Below are 17030 nucleotides of genomic sequence, written 5' to 3'. Positions count from 1 at the left end.
TTGTTCTCCTCTGCCGTCGTCCGGTATCTGGTGACTTGTCGTGTAGTTCTGAACAGAACTACAGAGATTATTCTACTTCCATTTGCTCTGGAAGATGCTTCTTTGAAGATAGGCTAGCCAGCCGTGTCTATGGTTCCCAGTGGGGCAATGAGAGTAGTGTACTACGGTGATTTGAGAAGAGTAGTAGAATGTTCCCAATTAAATTCACTTTCGAAGATACTTTACTTAGGACAGCTAATCAGCCGTACCAGTAATTGCCCGGGAGGTGACTTTATCGTCTCTATCTCGTGTTGAGATTCAGAGTTTGAACCACTTTGGATGTGAGCTGCAGCTCGACGTCTTTCTGGTCTGATATGTTCATTCTTAACCCATCATTTTATACAGTTCATTCAATAGGGTGGTTCCGTCTGGTTGACACGCTCTCTTATCTCACTCAGAGGCGTAGCTTGTCACTTGTACAAAGTTATGAGAACTATTATCTCTTATGGCTCCTAAAATCATTTGATGGACACTTCACATATAGTTGGTATATTTTCCAAGTTACAGTATTTCCTTTATACCATTTTTAATGACATCATAGCATAACATCCGAAACATCACCAGTGTTCTCCAGATCGCCTCTGACCATTCCCCACATTCTATGTTAGAAATATTGTTGCCACATTCCTTAGGTGAATTTGGAGAGGGGATAACTGGGTGTTCAGTCCTTGATTTACAACAGGGTGTGAGCTGTCAACCACCCACCAATTCCATTCTCCCCTCCCCTCTGCGGGTGAGAGGGGGTCTGGTTGAAGTTATTTATTGCAAAGCTGATCTGAGATATTTGGATCCTCCCAGGACAGTCATGACAACAGAGAGGTGTCAACAACAAAACATTTGCAAACATCCTTCCTGAATTTAAAAGTAATCCTCAAAGTAATCATCTAGTTTTGCAAAAGTATCTGTAATCTGATTACAATATTTTAGCTGGTAATGGAACAGATTACAGTTACTGTTTTTTGTAATCCCTTACATGTAACGGATTACATGTAATCCGTTACTCCCCAACCCTGACTGTCTGACCATTACTCCCAAACCCTGACTGCCTGACTGTATCTAAACATATCATTTTTTATCAGTAAGATGTGGTCTTTTGATATAGTTGATGACAATAATTGCTATTGTATTTTTAATATAGGCTCCTATCTTGTTGTCGATACACATCAAATATGAATATTTGTCAATGGTTGACATTGTACTTTATTTATTGATTGCATGTTTGGATTTCTGTGACTTTAAATGTCAATACAATTAATTTGTGACTTTACAAGTTTGTTACCCAATCTTATTTGTATTATTATTATTATTGTTAATATTACTATTATTCATAATTGTATACATTGGACAGGAACCCGTGAAGGAACATTTTATGTTTGTGCTTTATGAATAACCAATTCGACTGGGTTCATGCAAGTGAATGAATGACCTTGCCTGAGAGGAATACTCACTATCAGTATAATGCAGTTTGGCAGTACGCCCAGAACATTGTTTTGAGAACCGAAAGGGGTGTCTCAGTTTCAAGGTCTCAGCTTAGGGAGAAGAAGCCTTGTGAGGTATTGGTCGGTCACATGCATGAACCAAAAGTGAATGATGAATTAATCATGAATAATGTAAATCATACAAATATAACTTGTCTGTGTAAGCAAGAATATAAGAGAACTCACAGGACTGCCTCGACGGAGCTCCTGACAGACGTGTACTACTTGGTGCATTAAGTTTGTTGGAACCTCTCAAGCTTGCTGATAATAAAGAATTATTTAAAATTGACTCTGAGTGTCCCTGTGTTGAACTCCCACAACAAACCTTAAAGCCCTACATTCCTAGAAGGTTCTTTAACCTCTCTAGGGGGTGTGGGACGCTAGCTTCCCACCTGGCCAACATCCAGTGAAATTGCAGAGCGCCAAATTCAAAAACAGAAATACTCATTATAACAATTCATGAAACATACAACTGTTATACATCGGTTTAAAGATTAACTTCTTGTTAATCCAACCACTGTGTCAGATTTAAAAAAGACTTTACGGCGAAAGCAAACCATGCAATTATCTGAGAACAGCACCCGGCAGACAAGTCATTACAAACAGTAACTAGCCAAGTAGACGAGTAACATTAATCACTTACCTTTGATGATCTTCATATAGTTACACTCACAAAACTCCCAGTTACCCAATAAATGTTTGTCATAATAAACATACATAAAAGATACAAATGTTATACACCAGCTTAAAGATAAACTTCTTGTTAATCCAACCGCTGTGTCAGATTTCAAAAAGTCTTTACGGCGAAAGCAAATCATGCGATTACCTGAGAACAGCGCCCAGCAGACAAATCATTACAAACAGTTAGCAGCCAAGAAGAGGAGTAACAAAAGTCAGAAATAGCGATAAAATGTATCACTTACTGTCAAGACTTCCATCGAAGGTGGCTCCTCTCCCTGTTCGGGCGGTGCTCGGCGGTCGTCGTCGTCGGCCTGCTAGCTGCTACTGATCCATTTTTCCTTTTCGTTTGTGTCTGTCTGTTTTGTTCACACCTGTGTCCTATTAGTTGATTTCGATGGGTTTATTTACCTCCGCTGCCTGCAGGATTGTTTGCTGTGGTTACTTTGTTAGGGGTGCGTGTCTGCACCACGGGATTTTCTTTTCTCACGGGAGTTGTACCGTTTTGGTATGTGTTTAGGAGTAGAGGTTTCTCCTCCGTGTGTTGTGTTTATTTCCCTGTGTGTGGCGACTTCATTTGGGCATGTTTCCCCCCCATGTTGTTGTTGAGTTGGGACTCCTGAATAAACAATTGTGCTACTGGGACTTCCTTGCTCTCCTGCTCCTGATTCCTGCACCTCCCTCCTCTTAGGAGGCACGTAACAGAATCCCGCACCCAACTAAATGGAGTCAGCAGGAGCTGACGCGCTCTCCACTTCCATGGAGGAGCGCGTGCAACACCACACCACCGTTCTCCACCGTCTCAGGACCGCCATGGATCAAGTGATGGCGACGATGGAGAGATGGGAGAGGGGTGGCCTGCCTACTCCTCCACCAGCCACACTCCAATCAGCACCACCACCTTCTCCGGCGTCATCCGACCCAGCGGTATTCGGCTCGCGCTCCCGAGGGAATACGATGGGACGGCTGCCGGGTGCAAGGGTTTTCTGCTCCAGCTGGAGCTTTACCTGGCAACCGTTCACCCGGCTCCTTCGGGAGGTGAGAGCGTGAATGCCCTCGTCTCCTGCCTGTCAGGCAAAGCTCTGGAGTGGGCCAACGCTGTCTGGGATGGACCAGACTCGGCGAGGGACCACTACCCGGAGTTCACCCGCCGCTTCCGGGCCGTGTTCGATCATCCCCCTGAGGGGCGAGCGGTGTGTGAGCATCTGTTCCATCTATGGCAGGAGACGAGGAGCGCACAAGACTTCGCTCTGGAGTTCAGGACCTTGGCCGCTGGCGCAGGGTGGAACGACAGGGCCCTGATAGACCACTATAGGTGCAGCTTACGTGAGGACGTCCGCAGGGAGCTAGCATGCAGAGATGCTACCCTCACCCTGGACCAGCTAGTGGACATGTCCATAAAGTTGGACAACTTGCTGGCTGCAGGTGAGTCAGTACCAGGCTCACCCAGAGCCCCCTGTTGGTCACATGTATGTGTTAATTTATTTCCCCAAGTTTTCCCCCCAGTCCCAGCATAAGGCGCTAGTAGATTCAGGCGCAGCGGGGAAGTTCATGGACCGCGGTTTCGCGCATAGGTTAGGGATTCCCCTGGTTCAGATGGACAAACCCTTCCATGTGCACTCCCAAGATAGTCGACCATTAGGGTCAGGGGTGGTCAGGGAAGCCACGGCTCCACTGGACATGGTTACGCAGGGGGGTCATGAGGAGAGAATTAGTCTCTTCCTCATTGATTCTCCTGCGTTTCCGTGGTGCTGGGGATTCCCTGGTTGGCCTTTCACACCCCCACTATTTCGTGGCAACAGAGGGCTCTAAAGGGGTGGTCAGAGGAGTGCTCAGGTAGGTGTGTGGGAGTTTCCATCGGTGCAACGACGGTGGAGAGTCCAGACTAAATCTCCACCGTGCGCATTCCCCCCGAATATGCCGATTTGGCTATCGCCTTCTGTAAAAAAAGGGCGACCCAATTACCACCTCATCGACGAGGGGATTGTGCGATAAACCTCCAGGTAAACGCCCAAGAGTCACGTCCACAGCGGCCTTGGTCACACCTATCGGTAGACTTCCTGACCAATCTTCCTCCGTCCCAGGGTAACACCACGATCCTGGTCGTTGTGGATCGGTTTTCTAAGTCCTGTCGTCTCCTCCCTTTGCCCGGTCTCCCTACGGCCCTACAGACTGCGGAGGCCCTGTTTACACACGTCTTCCGGCACTACGGGGTGCCTGAGGACATAGTTTCTGATCGGGGTCCCCAGTTCACGTCCCGGGTTTGGAGGGCGTTCATGGAGCATCTGGGGGTCTCGGTCAGCCTGACCTCTGGTTTTCACCCCGAGAGTAATGGGCAGGTGGAGAGAGTAAACCAGGATGTGGATAGGTTTCTGCGGTCGTATTGCCAGGACCGGCCAGGGGAGTGGGTGAGGTACGTTCCATGGGTAGAGATGGCCCAGAACTCACTCCGCCACTCCTCAACTAACCTTTCGCCCTTTCAGTGCATGTTGGGGTATCAGCCGGGCCTGGTACCATGGCATCCGAGCCAGACCGAGGCTCCTGTGTTGGAGTATTGGGTGAAGCGCTCGAGGGAGACCTGGGAGGCCATCCACGGGTACCTGAAACGGGCCGAAGGGCGGCAGAAAGTGAGCGCTGACCGCCACCGCAATGAGGCCCCGGTGTTCGCACCGATTTAGACCTGGGACACCAGATGTGTGCAACTAATTATCAGGTATAACAGAAAACCAGCAGGATTCAGACCTCGTAGGGTAAGAGTGAGGTACCGCTGTTTAGAGTATACTGTTTGCTCAATATATTTTGATAACTAAAATACTAATTGAGGGCCTTTCCGACTGCAGGCAAGGCGATTTAAAACAATCCACATCTTATTTATTTCAAAGACGCTATTGACCCTCTGTAACCAAATCATGCTTTCTGGGGTAGTAGACTATTTTGAATGATTTTATTTGTTTCTGTATAGACAGGAGTAGGCTAATTAGGCTATATAATTTTACCAATTTTAATTCAATTGACTTTAGGGGAAGCTTAGCCTATGGGGGACAGTGATCCATCGAAAAAAAACTGAATATCATTGTGATAGATTTGGTATAAAGCATTTTTTTCTTCATCTGTGGACAGACTTAATACAGGACAAAAATAAAAAGCTATGCAACAGAGGAAGGATGCAACAGACTATGCAGCAGCAGTAGAGTCATACAGCCTAGTATAGCCACCAGCTAACTGGCAGGAAATACACAAACCTCACCCAACCTACTGAACGTCACTGTCAACATAATTTGCCAAACTGTCCTGTACATAAAACTAGGATTCTGCTAAAGAGAGCGTGAGCAGTCATTCACCTGCTATCCATCATATCTGTCATCAGTATTCATCTAATTCATAGTGATGTGAGGGTGTTTGCTTACTATATCAGATGGAGGCAAGGTTTAGAAAACAAATTACTCCGAAGAACAAAAAACATTGTGTTTGTGGAGCAATCTCTCAATTAATTTGCATTTGTTGATAATGCTTGTCCACAGAAACTTCATTACCCATGAATCCCACAAATGGCGCTTGGGTCCTTACGTAGAACGTCAGTACGTCACATGATAGGGAATTCAACATGGAGGACATTGGAGTAACTGTTGAAAAAATTCAGGTATGATTCATTTTGACCGTGTACATTTTCACCGTTGTTTTTGGTTATAAAAAACTTTAAAAAGTATAGACAGCTTAAAACGTACTATCTTTAATCTAAAGTGTTCTTTGAATACATTTAATTCGTCCGTCATCCAACTAAACGTGCCAATTCATTCACTACACTGTAAATGCTCTGTCATGTAAGCAGACATGCTATCTCAACTGGCAAGCTAGGCAACTTTAGCTAGTTAGCTAAACGTTTGTATTTTGGTGTAGCTACGTTAGCTGACTTCTGCTTTGGCTAATAATTAATAATAAGGCATTTAGAAAAAGTTAACATTACTTTAGGCTCAGTCATATCCAATCTAATTTATCGTGCTAGCTACTTAACTACTTCGCTAGTTCTACATTCGGTTGTTATCTGACTTGCTAACCTTAGCTGCCGGCCGTTGACTTGTGCTATTTTGTTTGTTGTAGCTTCAAGCTTACCAATACTACACTCACAACGTTACCTACCGCAGTATCGTACTTATCCTTTACGGAACAGCACTGAAACAATGTCGTGGATTGAAATATCTTCCAATCCGCTCCTCTCACTTTTTCTATCGGTCATCACTCACCCAGCATTAGGCAAGTAAATTAACAAGCTAGCTAGCAACACCACAAACAGTTAGCTAGTAGCAAACGTTAACATTTGCTACAGTGTTTTCACAGATTTGGGGTTATGCTTACAACGTAGAATTTGTGTAAATGCTTGTGTTGTTTTATGTCTACAAAGGACGAAGTGCCTGCCATGCTGAACTCACGACCACCGACGGGGCTTTCTTTCCTGGCCCCAGAACCAGAAGATCTTGAAGACCTTTACAGCAGATATAAGGTCTGTACTGGGAACAGCTTCTGTGTGTCTATGCTTGGCTGTTGAGGTCTATTTCTGTCAGCACAACAAGAAAATAAATTTAAATCATACAGGCCCTTTCTGTGATTTCTTCAATCACAGTAAAGATGTTAACTATTACAGTGCCTAGAGAAAGTATTCACACCCCTTGACTTTTTCCACATTTTGTTGTTACAGCCTGAATTTAAAATTGATTAAATATAGATTTTTTTTTGTTCTCTGGCCTACACCCAATACCCCGTAATGTCAAAGTGGAATTATATTTCGTTTTTTAAAACAAATTAATAAAAAATGAAAAGCTGAAATCTATTGAGTCATGTATTCAACCCCTTTGTTATGGCAAGCCTAAATACGTTCTGAAGTAAAAATGTGTTTAAGTTACAAAAGTTGCATGGACTCACACTGCAATAATAGTGTTTATCAGGAATTCTGAACGACTACCTCATATCTATACCCCACTCACAATTATCTATAAGGTCCCTCAGTTGAGCATTGAATTTCAAACACAGATTCAACCACAAAGACCAGGGAGGATTTACAATACCTTGCACTGAAGGGCACATATTGTAGATAAACAAATAATGGACATTGAATACCCCTTTCAGCAAGGTGAAGTAATTAATTACACTTTAGATGGTGCATCAATACACCCAGCCACATACATGCGTCCTTCCTAACTCAGTTGCCGGAGAGGAAGGAAACCGCTCAGGGATTTCACCATGAGGCCAATGGTGACATTAAAACAGTTAGAGTTGAAGGCTGTGATAGGAGAAAACTGAAGATGGATCAACAATGGTGTTATTACTCTACAATACTAGCCTAATTTACAGAGTGAAAACGAGAGAGCCTGTACAGAATAAAAATATTCCAAAGCAGCATCCTGTTTGCAACAAGGCACTGAAGTAATACTGCAAAAAATGTGAAAATGACTGTTTTCCTGAATACAAATTGTTATGTTTGGGGCAAATGGTTGTCTAGCAATGATTTGACAGAACTTGAAGAATAAAAAAGAAATAAAAATGGCAAATGTTGCACAATCCAGGTGTGGAAAGCTTTTAGAGACTAACGCAGAAAGACTCACAGCTGTTATCACTGCCAAATGTGCTTCTACAAAGTATTAACTCAATGGTGTGAATACTTACAGAAATATAACAGACATATTTCATTTTCAATATATTTGCAAACATTTTAATGAAAGTTTTCACTTTTATTATTGGGTTATGAAGGTAGATTGGTGAGAAAAAAAACATTATAATCCATTTTTAATTCAGACAAAATTTGGAATAAGTCTAAGGGTATGAATACTTTCTGAAGGCACTATTTCAATCAAATGTATTTATAAAGCCCTTTTTACATAAGCAGATGTCACGAAGTGCTATACAGAAACCCAGCCTAAAACCCCAAACAGCAAGCAATGCAGATGTAGAAGTACAGTTTCTCAGAAAAACTCCATAGAAAGGCAGGAACCTAGGAAGAAACCTAGAGGAACCAGGCTCTGAGGGGTGGCCAGCCCTCTTCTGGCAGTGCCGGGTGGAGATTGTAACAGTACATGGCCAAGATGTTCATAGATGACAAGATGGGTCATATAATAATAATAATCACAGTGGTTGTACAGGGTGCAACATGTCAGCACCTCAGGAGTAAATGTCAGTTGGCATTTCATAGCCGGTCATTCAGAGTTGGAGACAGCAGGTGTGGTAGAGAGAGTTGAAAACACTAGGTCTGGGACAAGGTAGTGTGTCCGGGGAACAGGTCAGGGTTCAATAGCCACAGGCGGAACAGTTGAAACTGGAGCAGCAGCACGACCAGGTGGACTGGGGACAGCAAGGAGTCCTGAGGCATGGACCTAGGGCTCAAGTCCTCAGAGAGAGAGAGAGCATACATACTAAATTCACACAGGACACCGGATAAGACGGGAGAAATACTGCAGATATACAGACTGACCCTAGCCCCCCGACACAAACTATTGCAGCATAAATACTGGAGGCTGCGATAGGAGGGGTCAGGAGACACTGTGGCCCCGTCCGACGATACCCCCAGACAGGGCCAACCAGGCAAGATATAACCCCACCCACCTTGCCGAAGCATAGCCCCGACACCACTAGAGGGATATCTTCAAACCACCAACTTACTATCCTGAGACAAGGCCGAGTATAGCCCACAAAGATCTCCCCCACGGCACGAACCTCGAGGGGTCGCCAACCCAGACAGGAAGATCACGTCAGTGACTCAAGTGACGCACCCCTCCTAGGGAAGGCATGGGAGAGCACCAGTAAGCCAGTGCCTCAGCCCCCGTAATAGTGTTAGAGGCAGAGAATCCCAGTGGAGAGAGGGGAACCGGCCAGGCAGAGACAGCAAGGGTGGTTTGTCGCTCCAGTGCCTTTCCGTTCACCTTGTATTTGTGTTTAAACAAAGCAGCAGCTACTCTTCCTGGGGTCCAGCAAAATTAAGGCAGTTTATACAATTTAAAAGAATGTACAAAACATTCACAGATTTGACAACACACTGTGTGCCCTCAGGCCCCTACTCCACCACTACCACATATCTACAGTACTAAATCCATGTGTGTGTATGCATGTGCCTGTGCCAATGCCAATGTGTGTTGCTTCACAGTCACCACTGTTCCATAAGATGTTTTTTTTTAAATCTAATTTTACTGCTTGCGTCAGTTACTTGATGTGGAATAGAGTTCCGTGTAGTCATGGCTCTATGTAGTACTGTGTGCCTCCCATAGTCTGTTCTGGACTTGGGAAGTTCACACTCCTGGGCCAGACTACACTCAATCATAGGACCTACTGAAGAGATGAGTCTTTAATAAAGACTTAAAGATCGAGACCGAGTCTGCGTTTCTCACATGGCTAGGCAGACCATTCCATAAAAATTGAGCTCTATAGGAGAAAACCCTGCCTCCAGCTGTTTGCTTCGAAATTCTAGGGACAATAAGGAGGCCTGCGTCTTGTGACCGTAGCGTACGTGTAGGTATGTACGGCAGGACCAAATCGGAGAGATGGGTAGAAGCACCCAATGTATTGCTTTGTAGGTTAGCAGTAAAACCTTGAAATTAGCCCTAGCCTTAACAGGAAGCCAGTGTAGATGCTAGCACTGGAGTAATAGGATTTAAAAAAAAATGTTTCACCATGATTCACCAATAAACATACATTCTCCATGACACCGTTCCCACCCTCTCCTTTACTATTGTAGAAGCTGCAGCAGGAGCTGGAGTTTCTGGAGGTGCAGGAGGAGTACATCAAAGATGAACAGAAGAACCTGAAGAAGGAGTTCCTCCACGCCCAGGAGGAGGTGAAGAGGATCCAGAGTATCCCTCTGGTCATCGGCCAGTTCCTGGAGGCTGTGGACCAAAACACAGCCATCGTGGGCTCCACCACAGGTACAGTATTTTTACTCTTGTCTGTCCTCACATAGATTGTGTAGGTAAGCCTCTGGTTGTTTCCTCCAGAGACTGGAGACTTGAATCCGAGTCGATATATCGGTCCGATTATTGGCCCTTTTCTAGTCTATCGGCCCTTCTCTATCGGTTTTGCCGATAGTCCTTCTGCATAGCAATACTGCTGCTATGCCAGCCTGCCTGAGCCACGAGCTCTGCACAATGCTGATGAAATGTAAAAAATCGTCCGATTAATCGGTATCGGCTTTTTTCCGGTCCTCCAATAATCGGTATCGGCGGTAAAAAAATCATAATCGGTCGACCTCTAATGTGGATGTCCTAGGCTGACATGGTTACACGGGGTCTGCGGTTGTGACGCCGGTTGGATGTACGGCCAAATTTTCTAAAATGACATTCAAGGTGGCTTATTGTAGAGAAATGAACATTCAAATATCTGGAAACAGCTCTTGTGGACATTCCTGCAGTCAGCATGCCAATTTCCCCATCCCTCAACTTGAGACAGCTGTTTAATCAGCTTTTTGATATTCCACACCTGTCAGGTGGATGGATTATCTTGGCAAAAGATAAATGCTCACTAACAGGGACAAACAAATTTGTGCATACATTTGAGAGAACTTTTTGTGCATATGGAACATTTCTGGGATCTTTTATTTCAGCTCATGATACATGGGACCAACAGTGTATTTATCATAGTAGCATAGCTGGAATAGCCAATTGAGTTGTTTCAAATTTCATCCTAGGGCCTTCCCTGTGGGCCTTCCCTGTGGCTCAGTTGGTAGAGCATGGTGTTTGCAACGCCAGCATGGTGTGTGCAACGCCAGGGTTGTGGGTTTCGATTCCCATGGGGGGGGCAGTACAAAAAATGCATGAAATGAAATGTATGCATTCACTATTGTAAGTCGCTCTGGATAAGAGCGTCTGCTAAATTACTAAAATGTAAAATGTCCTGAGTTCTTTAGAGAATATTTTTTTCCCTATCCCGGAAAATGACACATACTAGTTTCGTAAACATCCGTGATCACAAATCATAACGTTACGTTTATCCCATTTGCATTAAATAGATGTTATTTTATATTCTCAAACTAACAGCTTTTCCTATATGATGTCAATCCATACAGGCGTGACATGCTGGCGTGATACATTCATGCGAATGTTGTTGATCAGTTGGCTAATATAGTCTAAGTCCAAAATGAAGGGCAAACAGATTGTCATCTTTAGCGCCATAGACTCTACTGACCAGCCAAAACAAGCTCAATAACTCAATGCATGCACACACTCCTATTGAATATGGATTCACCTGTGTTGTGAGTATGCCTATGACATAATCATTTACCATTCAAATATAATTGCCATTATGTTATTTAGTTTGGTTAAAAACAAAGTCAAATGTATTGTTCGGTTTTAAAATTGATGCATTATTGCAAACATGGCTGTCTTTGGGAAATTTTATGATATTGTATATCTGCCTAAAATATCGGCCAACTGCCGTCTTTGACCCTTAAAAAATCCATATCGTTCATTCTCTAATAGCCGCACCCATATTTTGCACAGTAACACCAATGCCTCATTCTTACTGTAATGCTAAACATGTGGCTCTAATATTCACTAATGACATTTCCCCCTCTTTCCCTGTGCAACCCTCTTTCTCGGCTTCTCTCTGTCCAACCCATTTTCTGTCTCTGTCCACCCCCTTTTCTGTCTCTGTCCATCCCCTTCTCTGTCACCCCCTATTCTCCTTGACTCAGGCTCAAACTACTATGTGCGTATCCTAAGCACCATCGACAGAGAGCTGCTGAAGCCCAATGCGTCGGTGGCCCTGCACAAGCACAGCAATGCCCTGGTGGACGTGCTCCCCCCAGAGGCTGACAGCAGCATCATGATGCTCACATCAGGTACACATACACACTATTCTACCCCCTGGTATACATATCCCTTTGTACAATATATTGCACAGTCGTGAGTGGAACAAACATGCATTCATGCGTGCTTACATACATTACATGCATATTCCACCCATTGATGCCATTTTCCTGTATCTCTCCGTGCAGACCAAAAGCCGGATGTGATGTATGCTGACATCGGAGGGATGGATATCCAGAAGCAGGAAGTGAGGGAAGCAGTGGAGCTTCCACTCACACACTTTGAGCTTTACAAACAGATTGGCATTGACCCGCCCAGGGGGGTTCTGATGTATGGGCCACCTGGCTGTGGGAAGACCATGCTGGCCAAGGCTGTGGCTCACCACACAACAGGTAGGCCATTCACCATGTTCACCATTATCTATAGGATGCACAGGTGATTAGACAGTCATTTTTTTGGTTGCAAAGAATTGTCATCATGTTACCATATCAGTATTTGGTTATTGACCAATGCATTTGATTTGATATCTTGGTCTCTCTCTCAGCGGCGTTCATCCGCGTGGTAGGCTCGGAGTTTGTGCAGAAGTACCTGGGCGAGGGCCCCCGCATGGTGCGTGACGTTTTCCGGCTGGCCAAGGAAAACGCACCCGCCATCATCTTCATCGATGAGATCGATGCCATCGCTACCAAGCGTTTTGATGCACAGACTGGAGGTATGAGCCATTGTGTACCTTTTAAAATCAGCTGCACAGAATAGGCTATGGAATGGACTGGTCATTGGCTAATCACTAGCGTTGCACATAGCAATCAAATCTAATAAGACAAGCAAAATAGAGAAGATTTACAGATCGGCATTCCTGATACCAAATGTCTGTACTTGTGATCTTCAGGGTTCTTACAAGTTGCTTAAAGTACTTGAATTTGGTACTCTGAAATTCAAGTACTGGAAAACCTTGAAAACCTTGAAAATCTGACATTTTGTCAAGTTGGTACTTGAAAAGTACTTGGAAACAAACATCACTTCGATGGCTAGAATGCCGGGAAAATATTGATTCAAGCCTGCCTTTTGTGCATATGGAACATTTCTGGGATCTTTTATTTCAGCTCATGAAACATGGGACCAACACTTTACATGTTGCGATTTATATTTGTTTTCAATATAGTTTACCCACCTTTTTTACCACTACATCACTGGACCCAACCAACCGACACCATGTAAGGTGCAAAAAATGCGTCAGACTTTGACATTGCGAGCACGGGTAAATCGGCCCTGAAGAGCCACATAAAGGGGGAAAGACACAACACTGCATCCTGCACTGGCGCCAGTTCTACATTATGACTTTTTCTCTGCCACGACCTCTAGAGCTTTTTTTGCCAATCGCCTCATTCACAGGGCGCACGCGATATTCCGCTTTATCAAGTGGCAGCTGTGCTCCTGCCGTTCTGGTGGCCGTTTACGTATCGTTTTTCTGACACAGCCCACCCGCCCTTCTCCCGACCGGCGACCCTAAAGCTGCCAGTCAGAAGCAAGACGCTTTTTCGTAGCTATTAACTAGTAGATTCCCAAAGGCCCAATAAAAACACTCATTAAGCTGGAAGTTGGTAGTAATGCGAATAGGAGATGTGTTCACCAGTAGGCATCTCCCAAAACTCTGCTCATCGGTAGTCAAATGACAAAATCATCAGCACTGACTTGCATATGTAGTGAAACAATGCGTTATTGAGTAGAACTTGTAAGGTAGTGATGAATACTAAGTAGTTTTTTAGGTTGTGGTGATATACTGCCATCTGGTGGCGAGTAGGAACAATTGAGTAGTATGAAATATTACAAATTGATGGTCCTTAAAAATAAATATTAGTGCTTGGAAAAAACATGTTTCTGTAAAGGCCCCCTAGTTGCTCTGAGTGTTAGCTAGGCTATGGTTTATCCTTGGCCCAGATGGAGACACAAGGACACAACAGACCCATGGTCCGTCAGCTTAAAGAGCAATAACCTTCATATTTTTGTGTGGCCAAGTGATTTGTTTTGACTGCTACCACCATAGAGTTAGTTAGGTTTTTAAGGACAGGGTAGTTGCAGTTAACTTCAGGTTAGAGTTGGGAATCGGAATTTACCCACAAAACAGAACTACCTGTAACGATGTCGGTAAATGTCATCATTGTTTAAAGCATCCAGGCAAACAGATTCACAGAGATCCACAATAGAGACAAATTTGGTTGTGGCCTTATTATCTTGAGTGGGATTGATTATTAGGACTGAAAATAAGACCAAGCAGTTAATGGTGTGGTTGAACCCTGACATTGGTAATCCCTCATTGTATTCTCTCCTTCCCAAACAGCTGACAGGGAGGTGCAGAGGATTCTGCTGGAGCTTCTCAACCAAATGGACGGCTTTGACCAGACCGTCAACGTCAAGGTGAGCTTTTCCTCTGTGACATACTGTCTCTAGGGCTTATTGTATGTTGTAGTCTCATTAATGCAGCTAACCTGTAACCTTGTGTGTCACATTGAGAATATGTTAAAATGTAGTCACACTTAAGCTAAACCTATACAGTGAGTGATGTACTACTATGGGTCTTAAAGCCTCTGGTTAAGCCTTTGTCATATGACTTCCTGCCTCTCTGACCCACCTGTTTGTTCCCTTGTCAGGTGATCATGGCCACCAACAGGGCCGACACCCTGGACCCCGCCCTCCTGCGCCCGGGCCGTCTGGACAGAAAGATTGAGTTCCCCCTACCTGACCGCCGGCAGAAACGCCTGGTCTTCTCCACCATCACCAGCAAGATGAACCTCTCTGAGGAGGTGGACCTGGAGGACTGTATCCTTATTATGCCCTACCTACAAGTCTCTCATGACGTGTGGGTGTTGTATTAACTTTCTATCAATGTGTCATGAAAAAACTAGCAGCATCATGCAATATTTTCCTTCTCAGAACAAGGCACAGGAGCACAAATCCTTTTCTGTGTCCGGTTCATTGTGTGCTTCCAGTTTTCATTAAATATTTACCTCCTTGAATACACCTGTGATTTGGAACAATATTCTGACTTAAAGGTCAAATGAACCATGACTTTAGTACTCTACCTGAATGCCTTCTTTGTATAGTCTAATGCACTTTCCCATACCGTCCCTTGGTTGCTAAGTAACCGAAAGAACACTACGTTGTTCAGTGTCGTATGAGTTTGTATTTGCGGTTGTCCTTAACCAGTGTGTAGATGTGGCCAGACCAGACAAGATCTCCGGAGCAGACATCAACTCTATCTGCCAGGAGGTGAGTGGGACCCCGTGCTGTTGGGAGGAATTCTTCCATGGGGGGTCAACCTACTCCAAAAGACTCAATGTCAAAGAGTAGCAAGTTATTGCGTTCGCTAACTCGTGTTCCAAAGATAACTAAATATCCTCTGTTACATCACCTGTTGTCGGTGTGAGAACTGGAAACGCTCTGATAAATGTGCTTATAATTCTTTCATTCCTCTCACTCAGGCTGGCATGCTGGCTGTCCGTGAAAATAGGTACATCGTCCTGGCCAAGGACTTTGAGAAGGCCTACAAGACTGTTATCAAGAAGGATGAGCAGGAGCATGAGTTTTACAAGTAGAAAGTAACCTCACCCCCCCTTCTCCCTAACAAAAAGAAAAAGGCATTTAGACACACATTTTGTGATTTGTGTGTGTTTGTATCTACTACCGTCTCCATTTGTGGTTTCACAGACTCTTAACATTGACCTTGGACTGAATTTTGCTTAATTTACTAAAGGACCATTGTCAACTCGGGGGCTGTGATTCCAAACTTGAACACACACATAGTGAATGGAGGGTCTTCTTATGTGCTCTGCAGGTTCATAAGTATGTTTTACTTGACTGTAGCTAGTATAATGGCCTAGAGTTTGTAACTGTAACGTACTCACTGATAAAACAGTACTCTAAAAAAAGTTTTACATAAAAATGTAAAAAAAGTATGCATAGTCTGTCTTTATTTTTCACACAGACTGAAATATATTGGTTTAAAGTCTAGTGATGTGACAAGACAAACACACTAACAGGCCCAGGGTCATCTGCAGTGGTAGCCATACAATTGATAGATAAACTGACTATTGGTCATAGATCCTTTACTCTCGCTTGGCGCTCCATTCCTAGTTAGTCTAGACAGGCAGGCACCACTGATGCGGGGTCCTCCGTAAGAAGGGACATGGCAGCGTCTCTCTCTCCTGCTTTCCCTCTCTCTCTCTGGGTCTGCCCACGAGTCAAAGCAGTTCAGCCTCAGGTTGAAGTTCAGCCTTACACCACAAGGGGAGAAAGGCTTTGTTAGTCAAGCTCTCTGGAGATAGACATTTACTATCAAGGGCAAGATTTTGGTTTAGATAGTAAAAGACCCCTCATACAGTATATCAAATGGAATAGTACCCACTTGTGTCCCAATGGGAAACTGTTGGGCAGGTGGTCAGTGACTGGGTCAAAGTAGTTGGTGTAGAGGGGCATGGTTGCAGACTCCAGGTCCTGTGACAGCTTGGCGAAGATTGGTCCCAGGTCATGGTTTGGTAGCATCCTTTGACCAGGGCAGAGACTGCACCACATTGCTGATACTACAGCATCCAAGGTGGACTGGGGCTTCCAGGGATGGAATGGAGGACGGTGAGGTGGAAGATTGGACATTCTGAAGAAAGCTTTGGACAAACAAAATGTGTCTGTGTGATCACTAATGGCCATAACTATTTATTTGTCCACAACTGTACAGTTAGAGGATCAATCCATCACCTTAAAGTGGCATGTAGTTTGTCAGATTATTAGAAATATATTTAGCTTAGATATGTTACTGATCATGAAAAGGCAATTCATTTCGGTAACTGCTTCATTGCCTTTGTTTAACTGCTGCCAATGGAACAGTAACTTAATTTACATAACTTTGAATACTGAAGTACTGAGTGGAAAAAATAATCCCTTACCTTGTAAATAAATAAGACTTGGGTTGAAATATGGCAAAAAGTCAGTACTTTGGCTTTGACTGCAATTTGTTTACACTTGATTTTCAACAAAGATGAGTGATGCACCATTCTAGAAT

The 17030-nt window shown here is 44.0% G+C and overlaps 1 protein-coding gene across 1 annotated transcript; it reads left to right on the top strand.

Annotated features, from left to right (window-relative positions):
* Positions 1 to 5654: 5654 nt before the first annotated feature.
* On the top strand, positions 5655 to 16961 carry LOC106605234 (26S proteasome regulatory subunit 6B). Its single transcript, XM_014200657.2, has 10 exons — positions 5655 to 5835; positions 6595 to 6693; positions 9913 to 10099; positions 11863 to 12009; positions 12166 to 12369; positions 12522 to 12689; positions 14316 to 14392; positions 14626 to 14794; positions 15189 to 15244; positions 15457 to 16961. The coding sequence occupies exons 1-10, from the start codon at positions 5800 to 5802 to the stop codon at positions 15568 to 15570; spliced, it is 1257 nt and encodes a 418-aa protein (XP_014056132.1). The 5' UTR covers positions 5655 to 5799; the 3' UTR covers positions 15571 to 16961.
* Positions 16962 to 17030: the final 69 nt, after the last annotated feature.

The sequence above is a fragment of the Salmo salar genome, chromosome ssa05 (assembly GCF_905237065.1).
Source record: "Salmo salar chromosome ssa05, Ssal_v3.1, whole genome shotgun sequence".
Taxonomy (NCBI): Eukaryota; Metazoa; Chordata; class Actinopteri; order Salmoniformes; family Salmonidae; genus Salmo; species Salmo salar.
Note: the sequence above shows the minus strand (reverse complement) of the source record. Positions and strands in the feature narration are given on the sequence as shown.

What these genes read in the sequence shown, in the direction of transcription:
- LOC106605234 (XM_014200657.2), top strand. Translation starts at nt 5,800, where the DNA reads ATGGAGGACATTGGAGTAACTGTTGAAAAAATTCAG. An exon ending in CATCGTGGGCTCCACCACAG is followed by an intron (nt 10,100 to 11,862) that starts GTACAGTATTTT and finishes TCCTTGACTCAG; the next exon opens with GCTCAAACTACTATGTGCGT. An exon ending in TTTTGATGCACAGACTGGAG is followed by an intron (nt 12,690 to 14,315) that starts GTATGAGCCATT and finishes CTTCCCAAACAG; the next exon opens with CTGACAGGGAGGTGCAGAGG.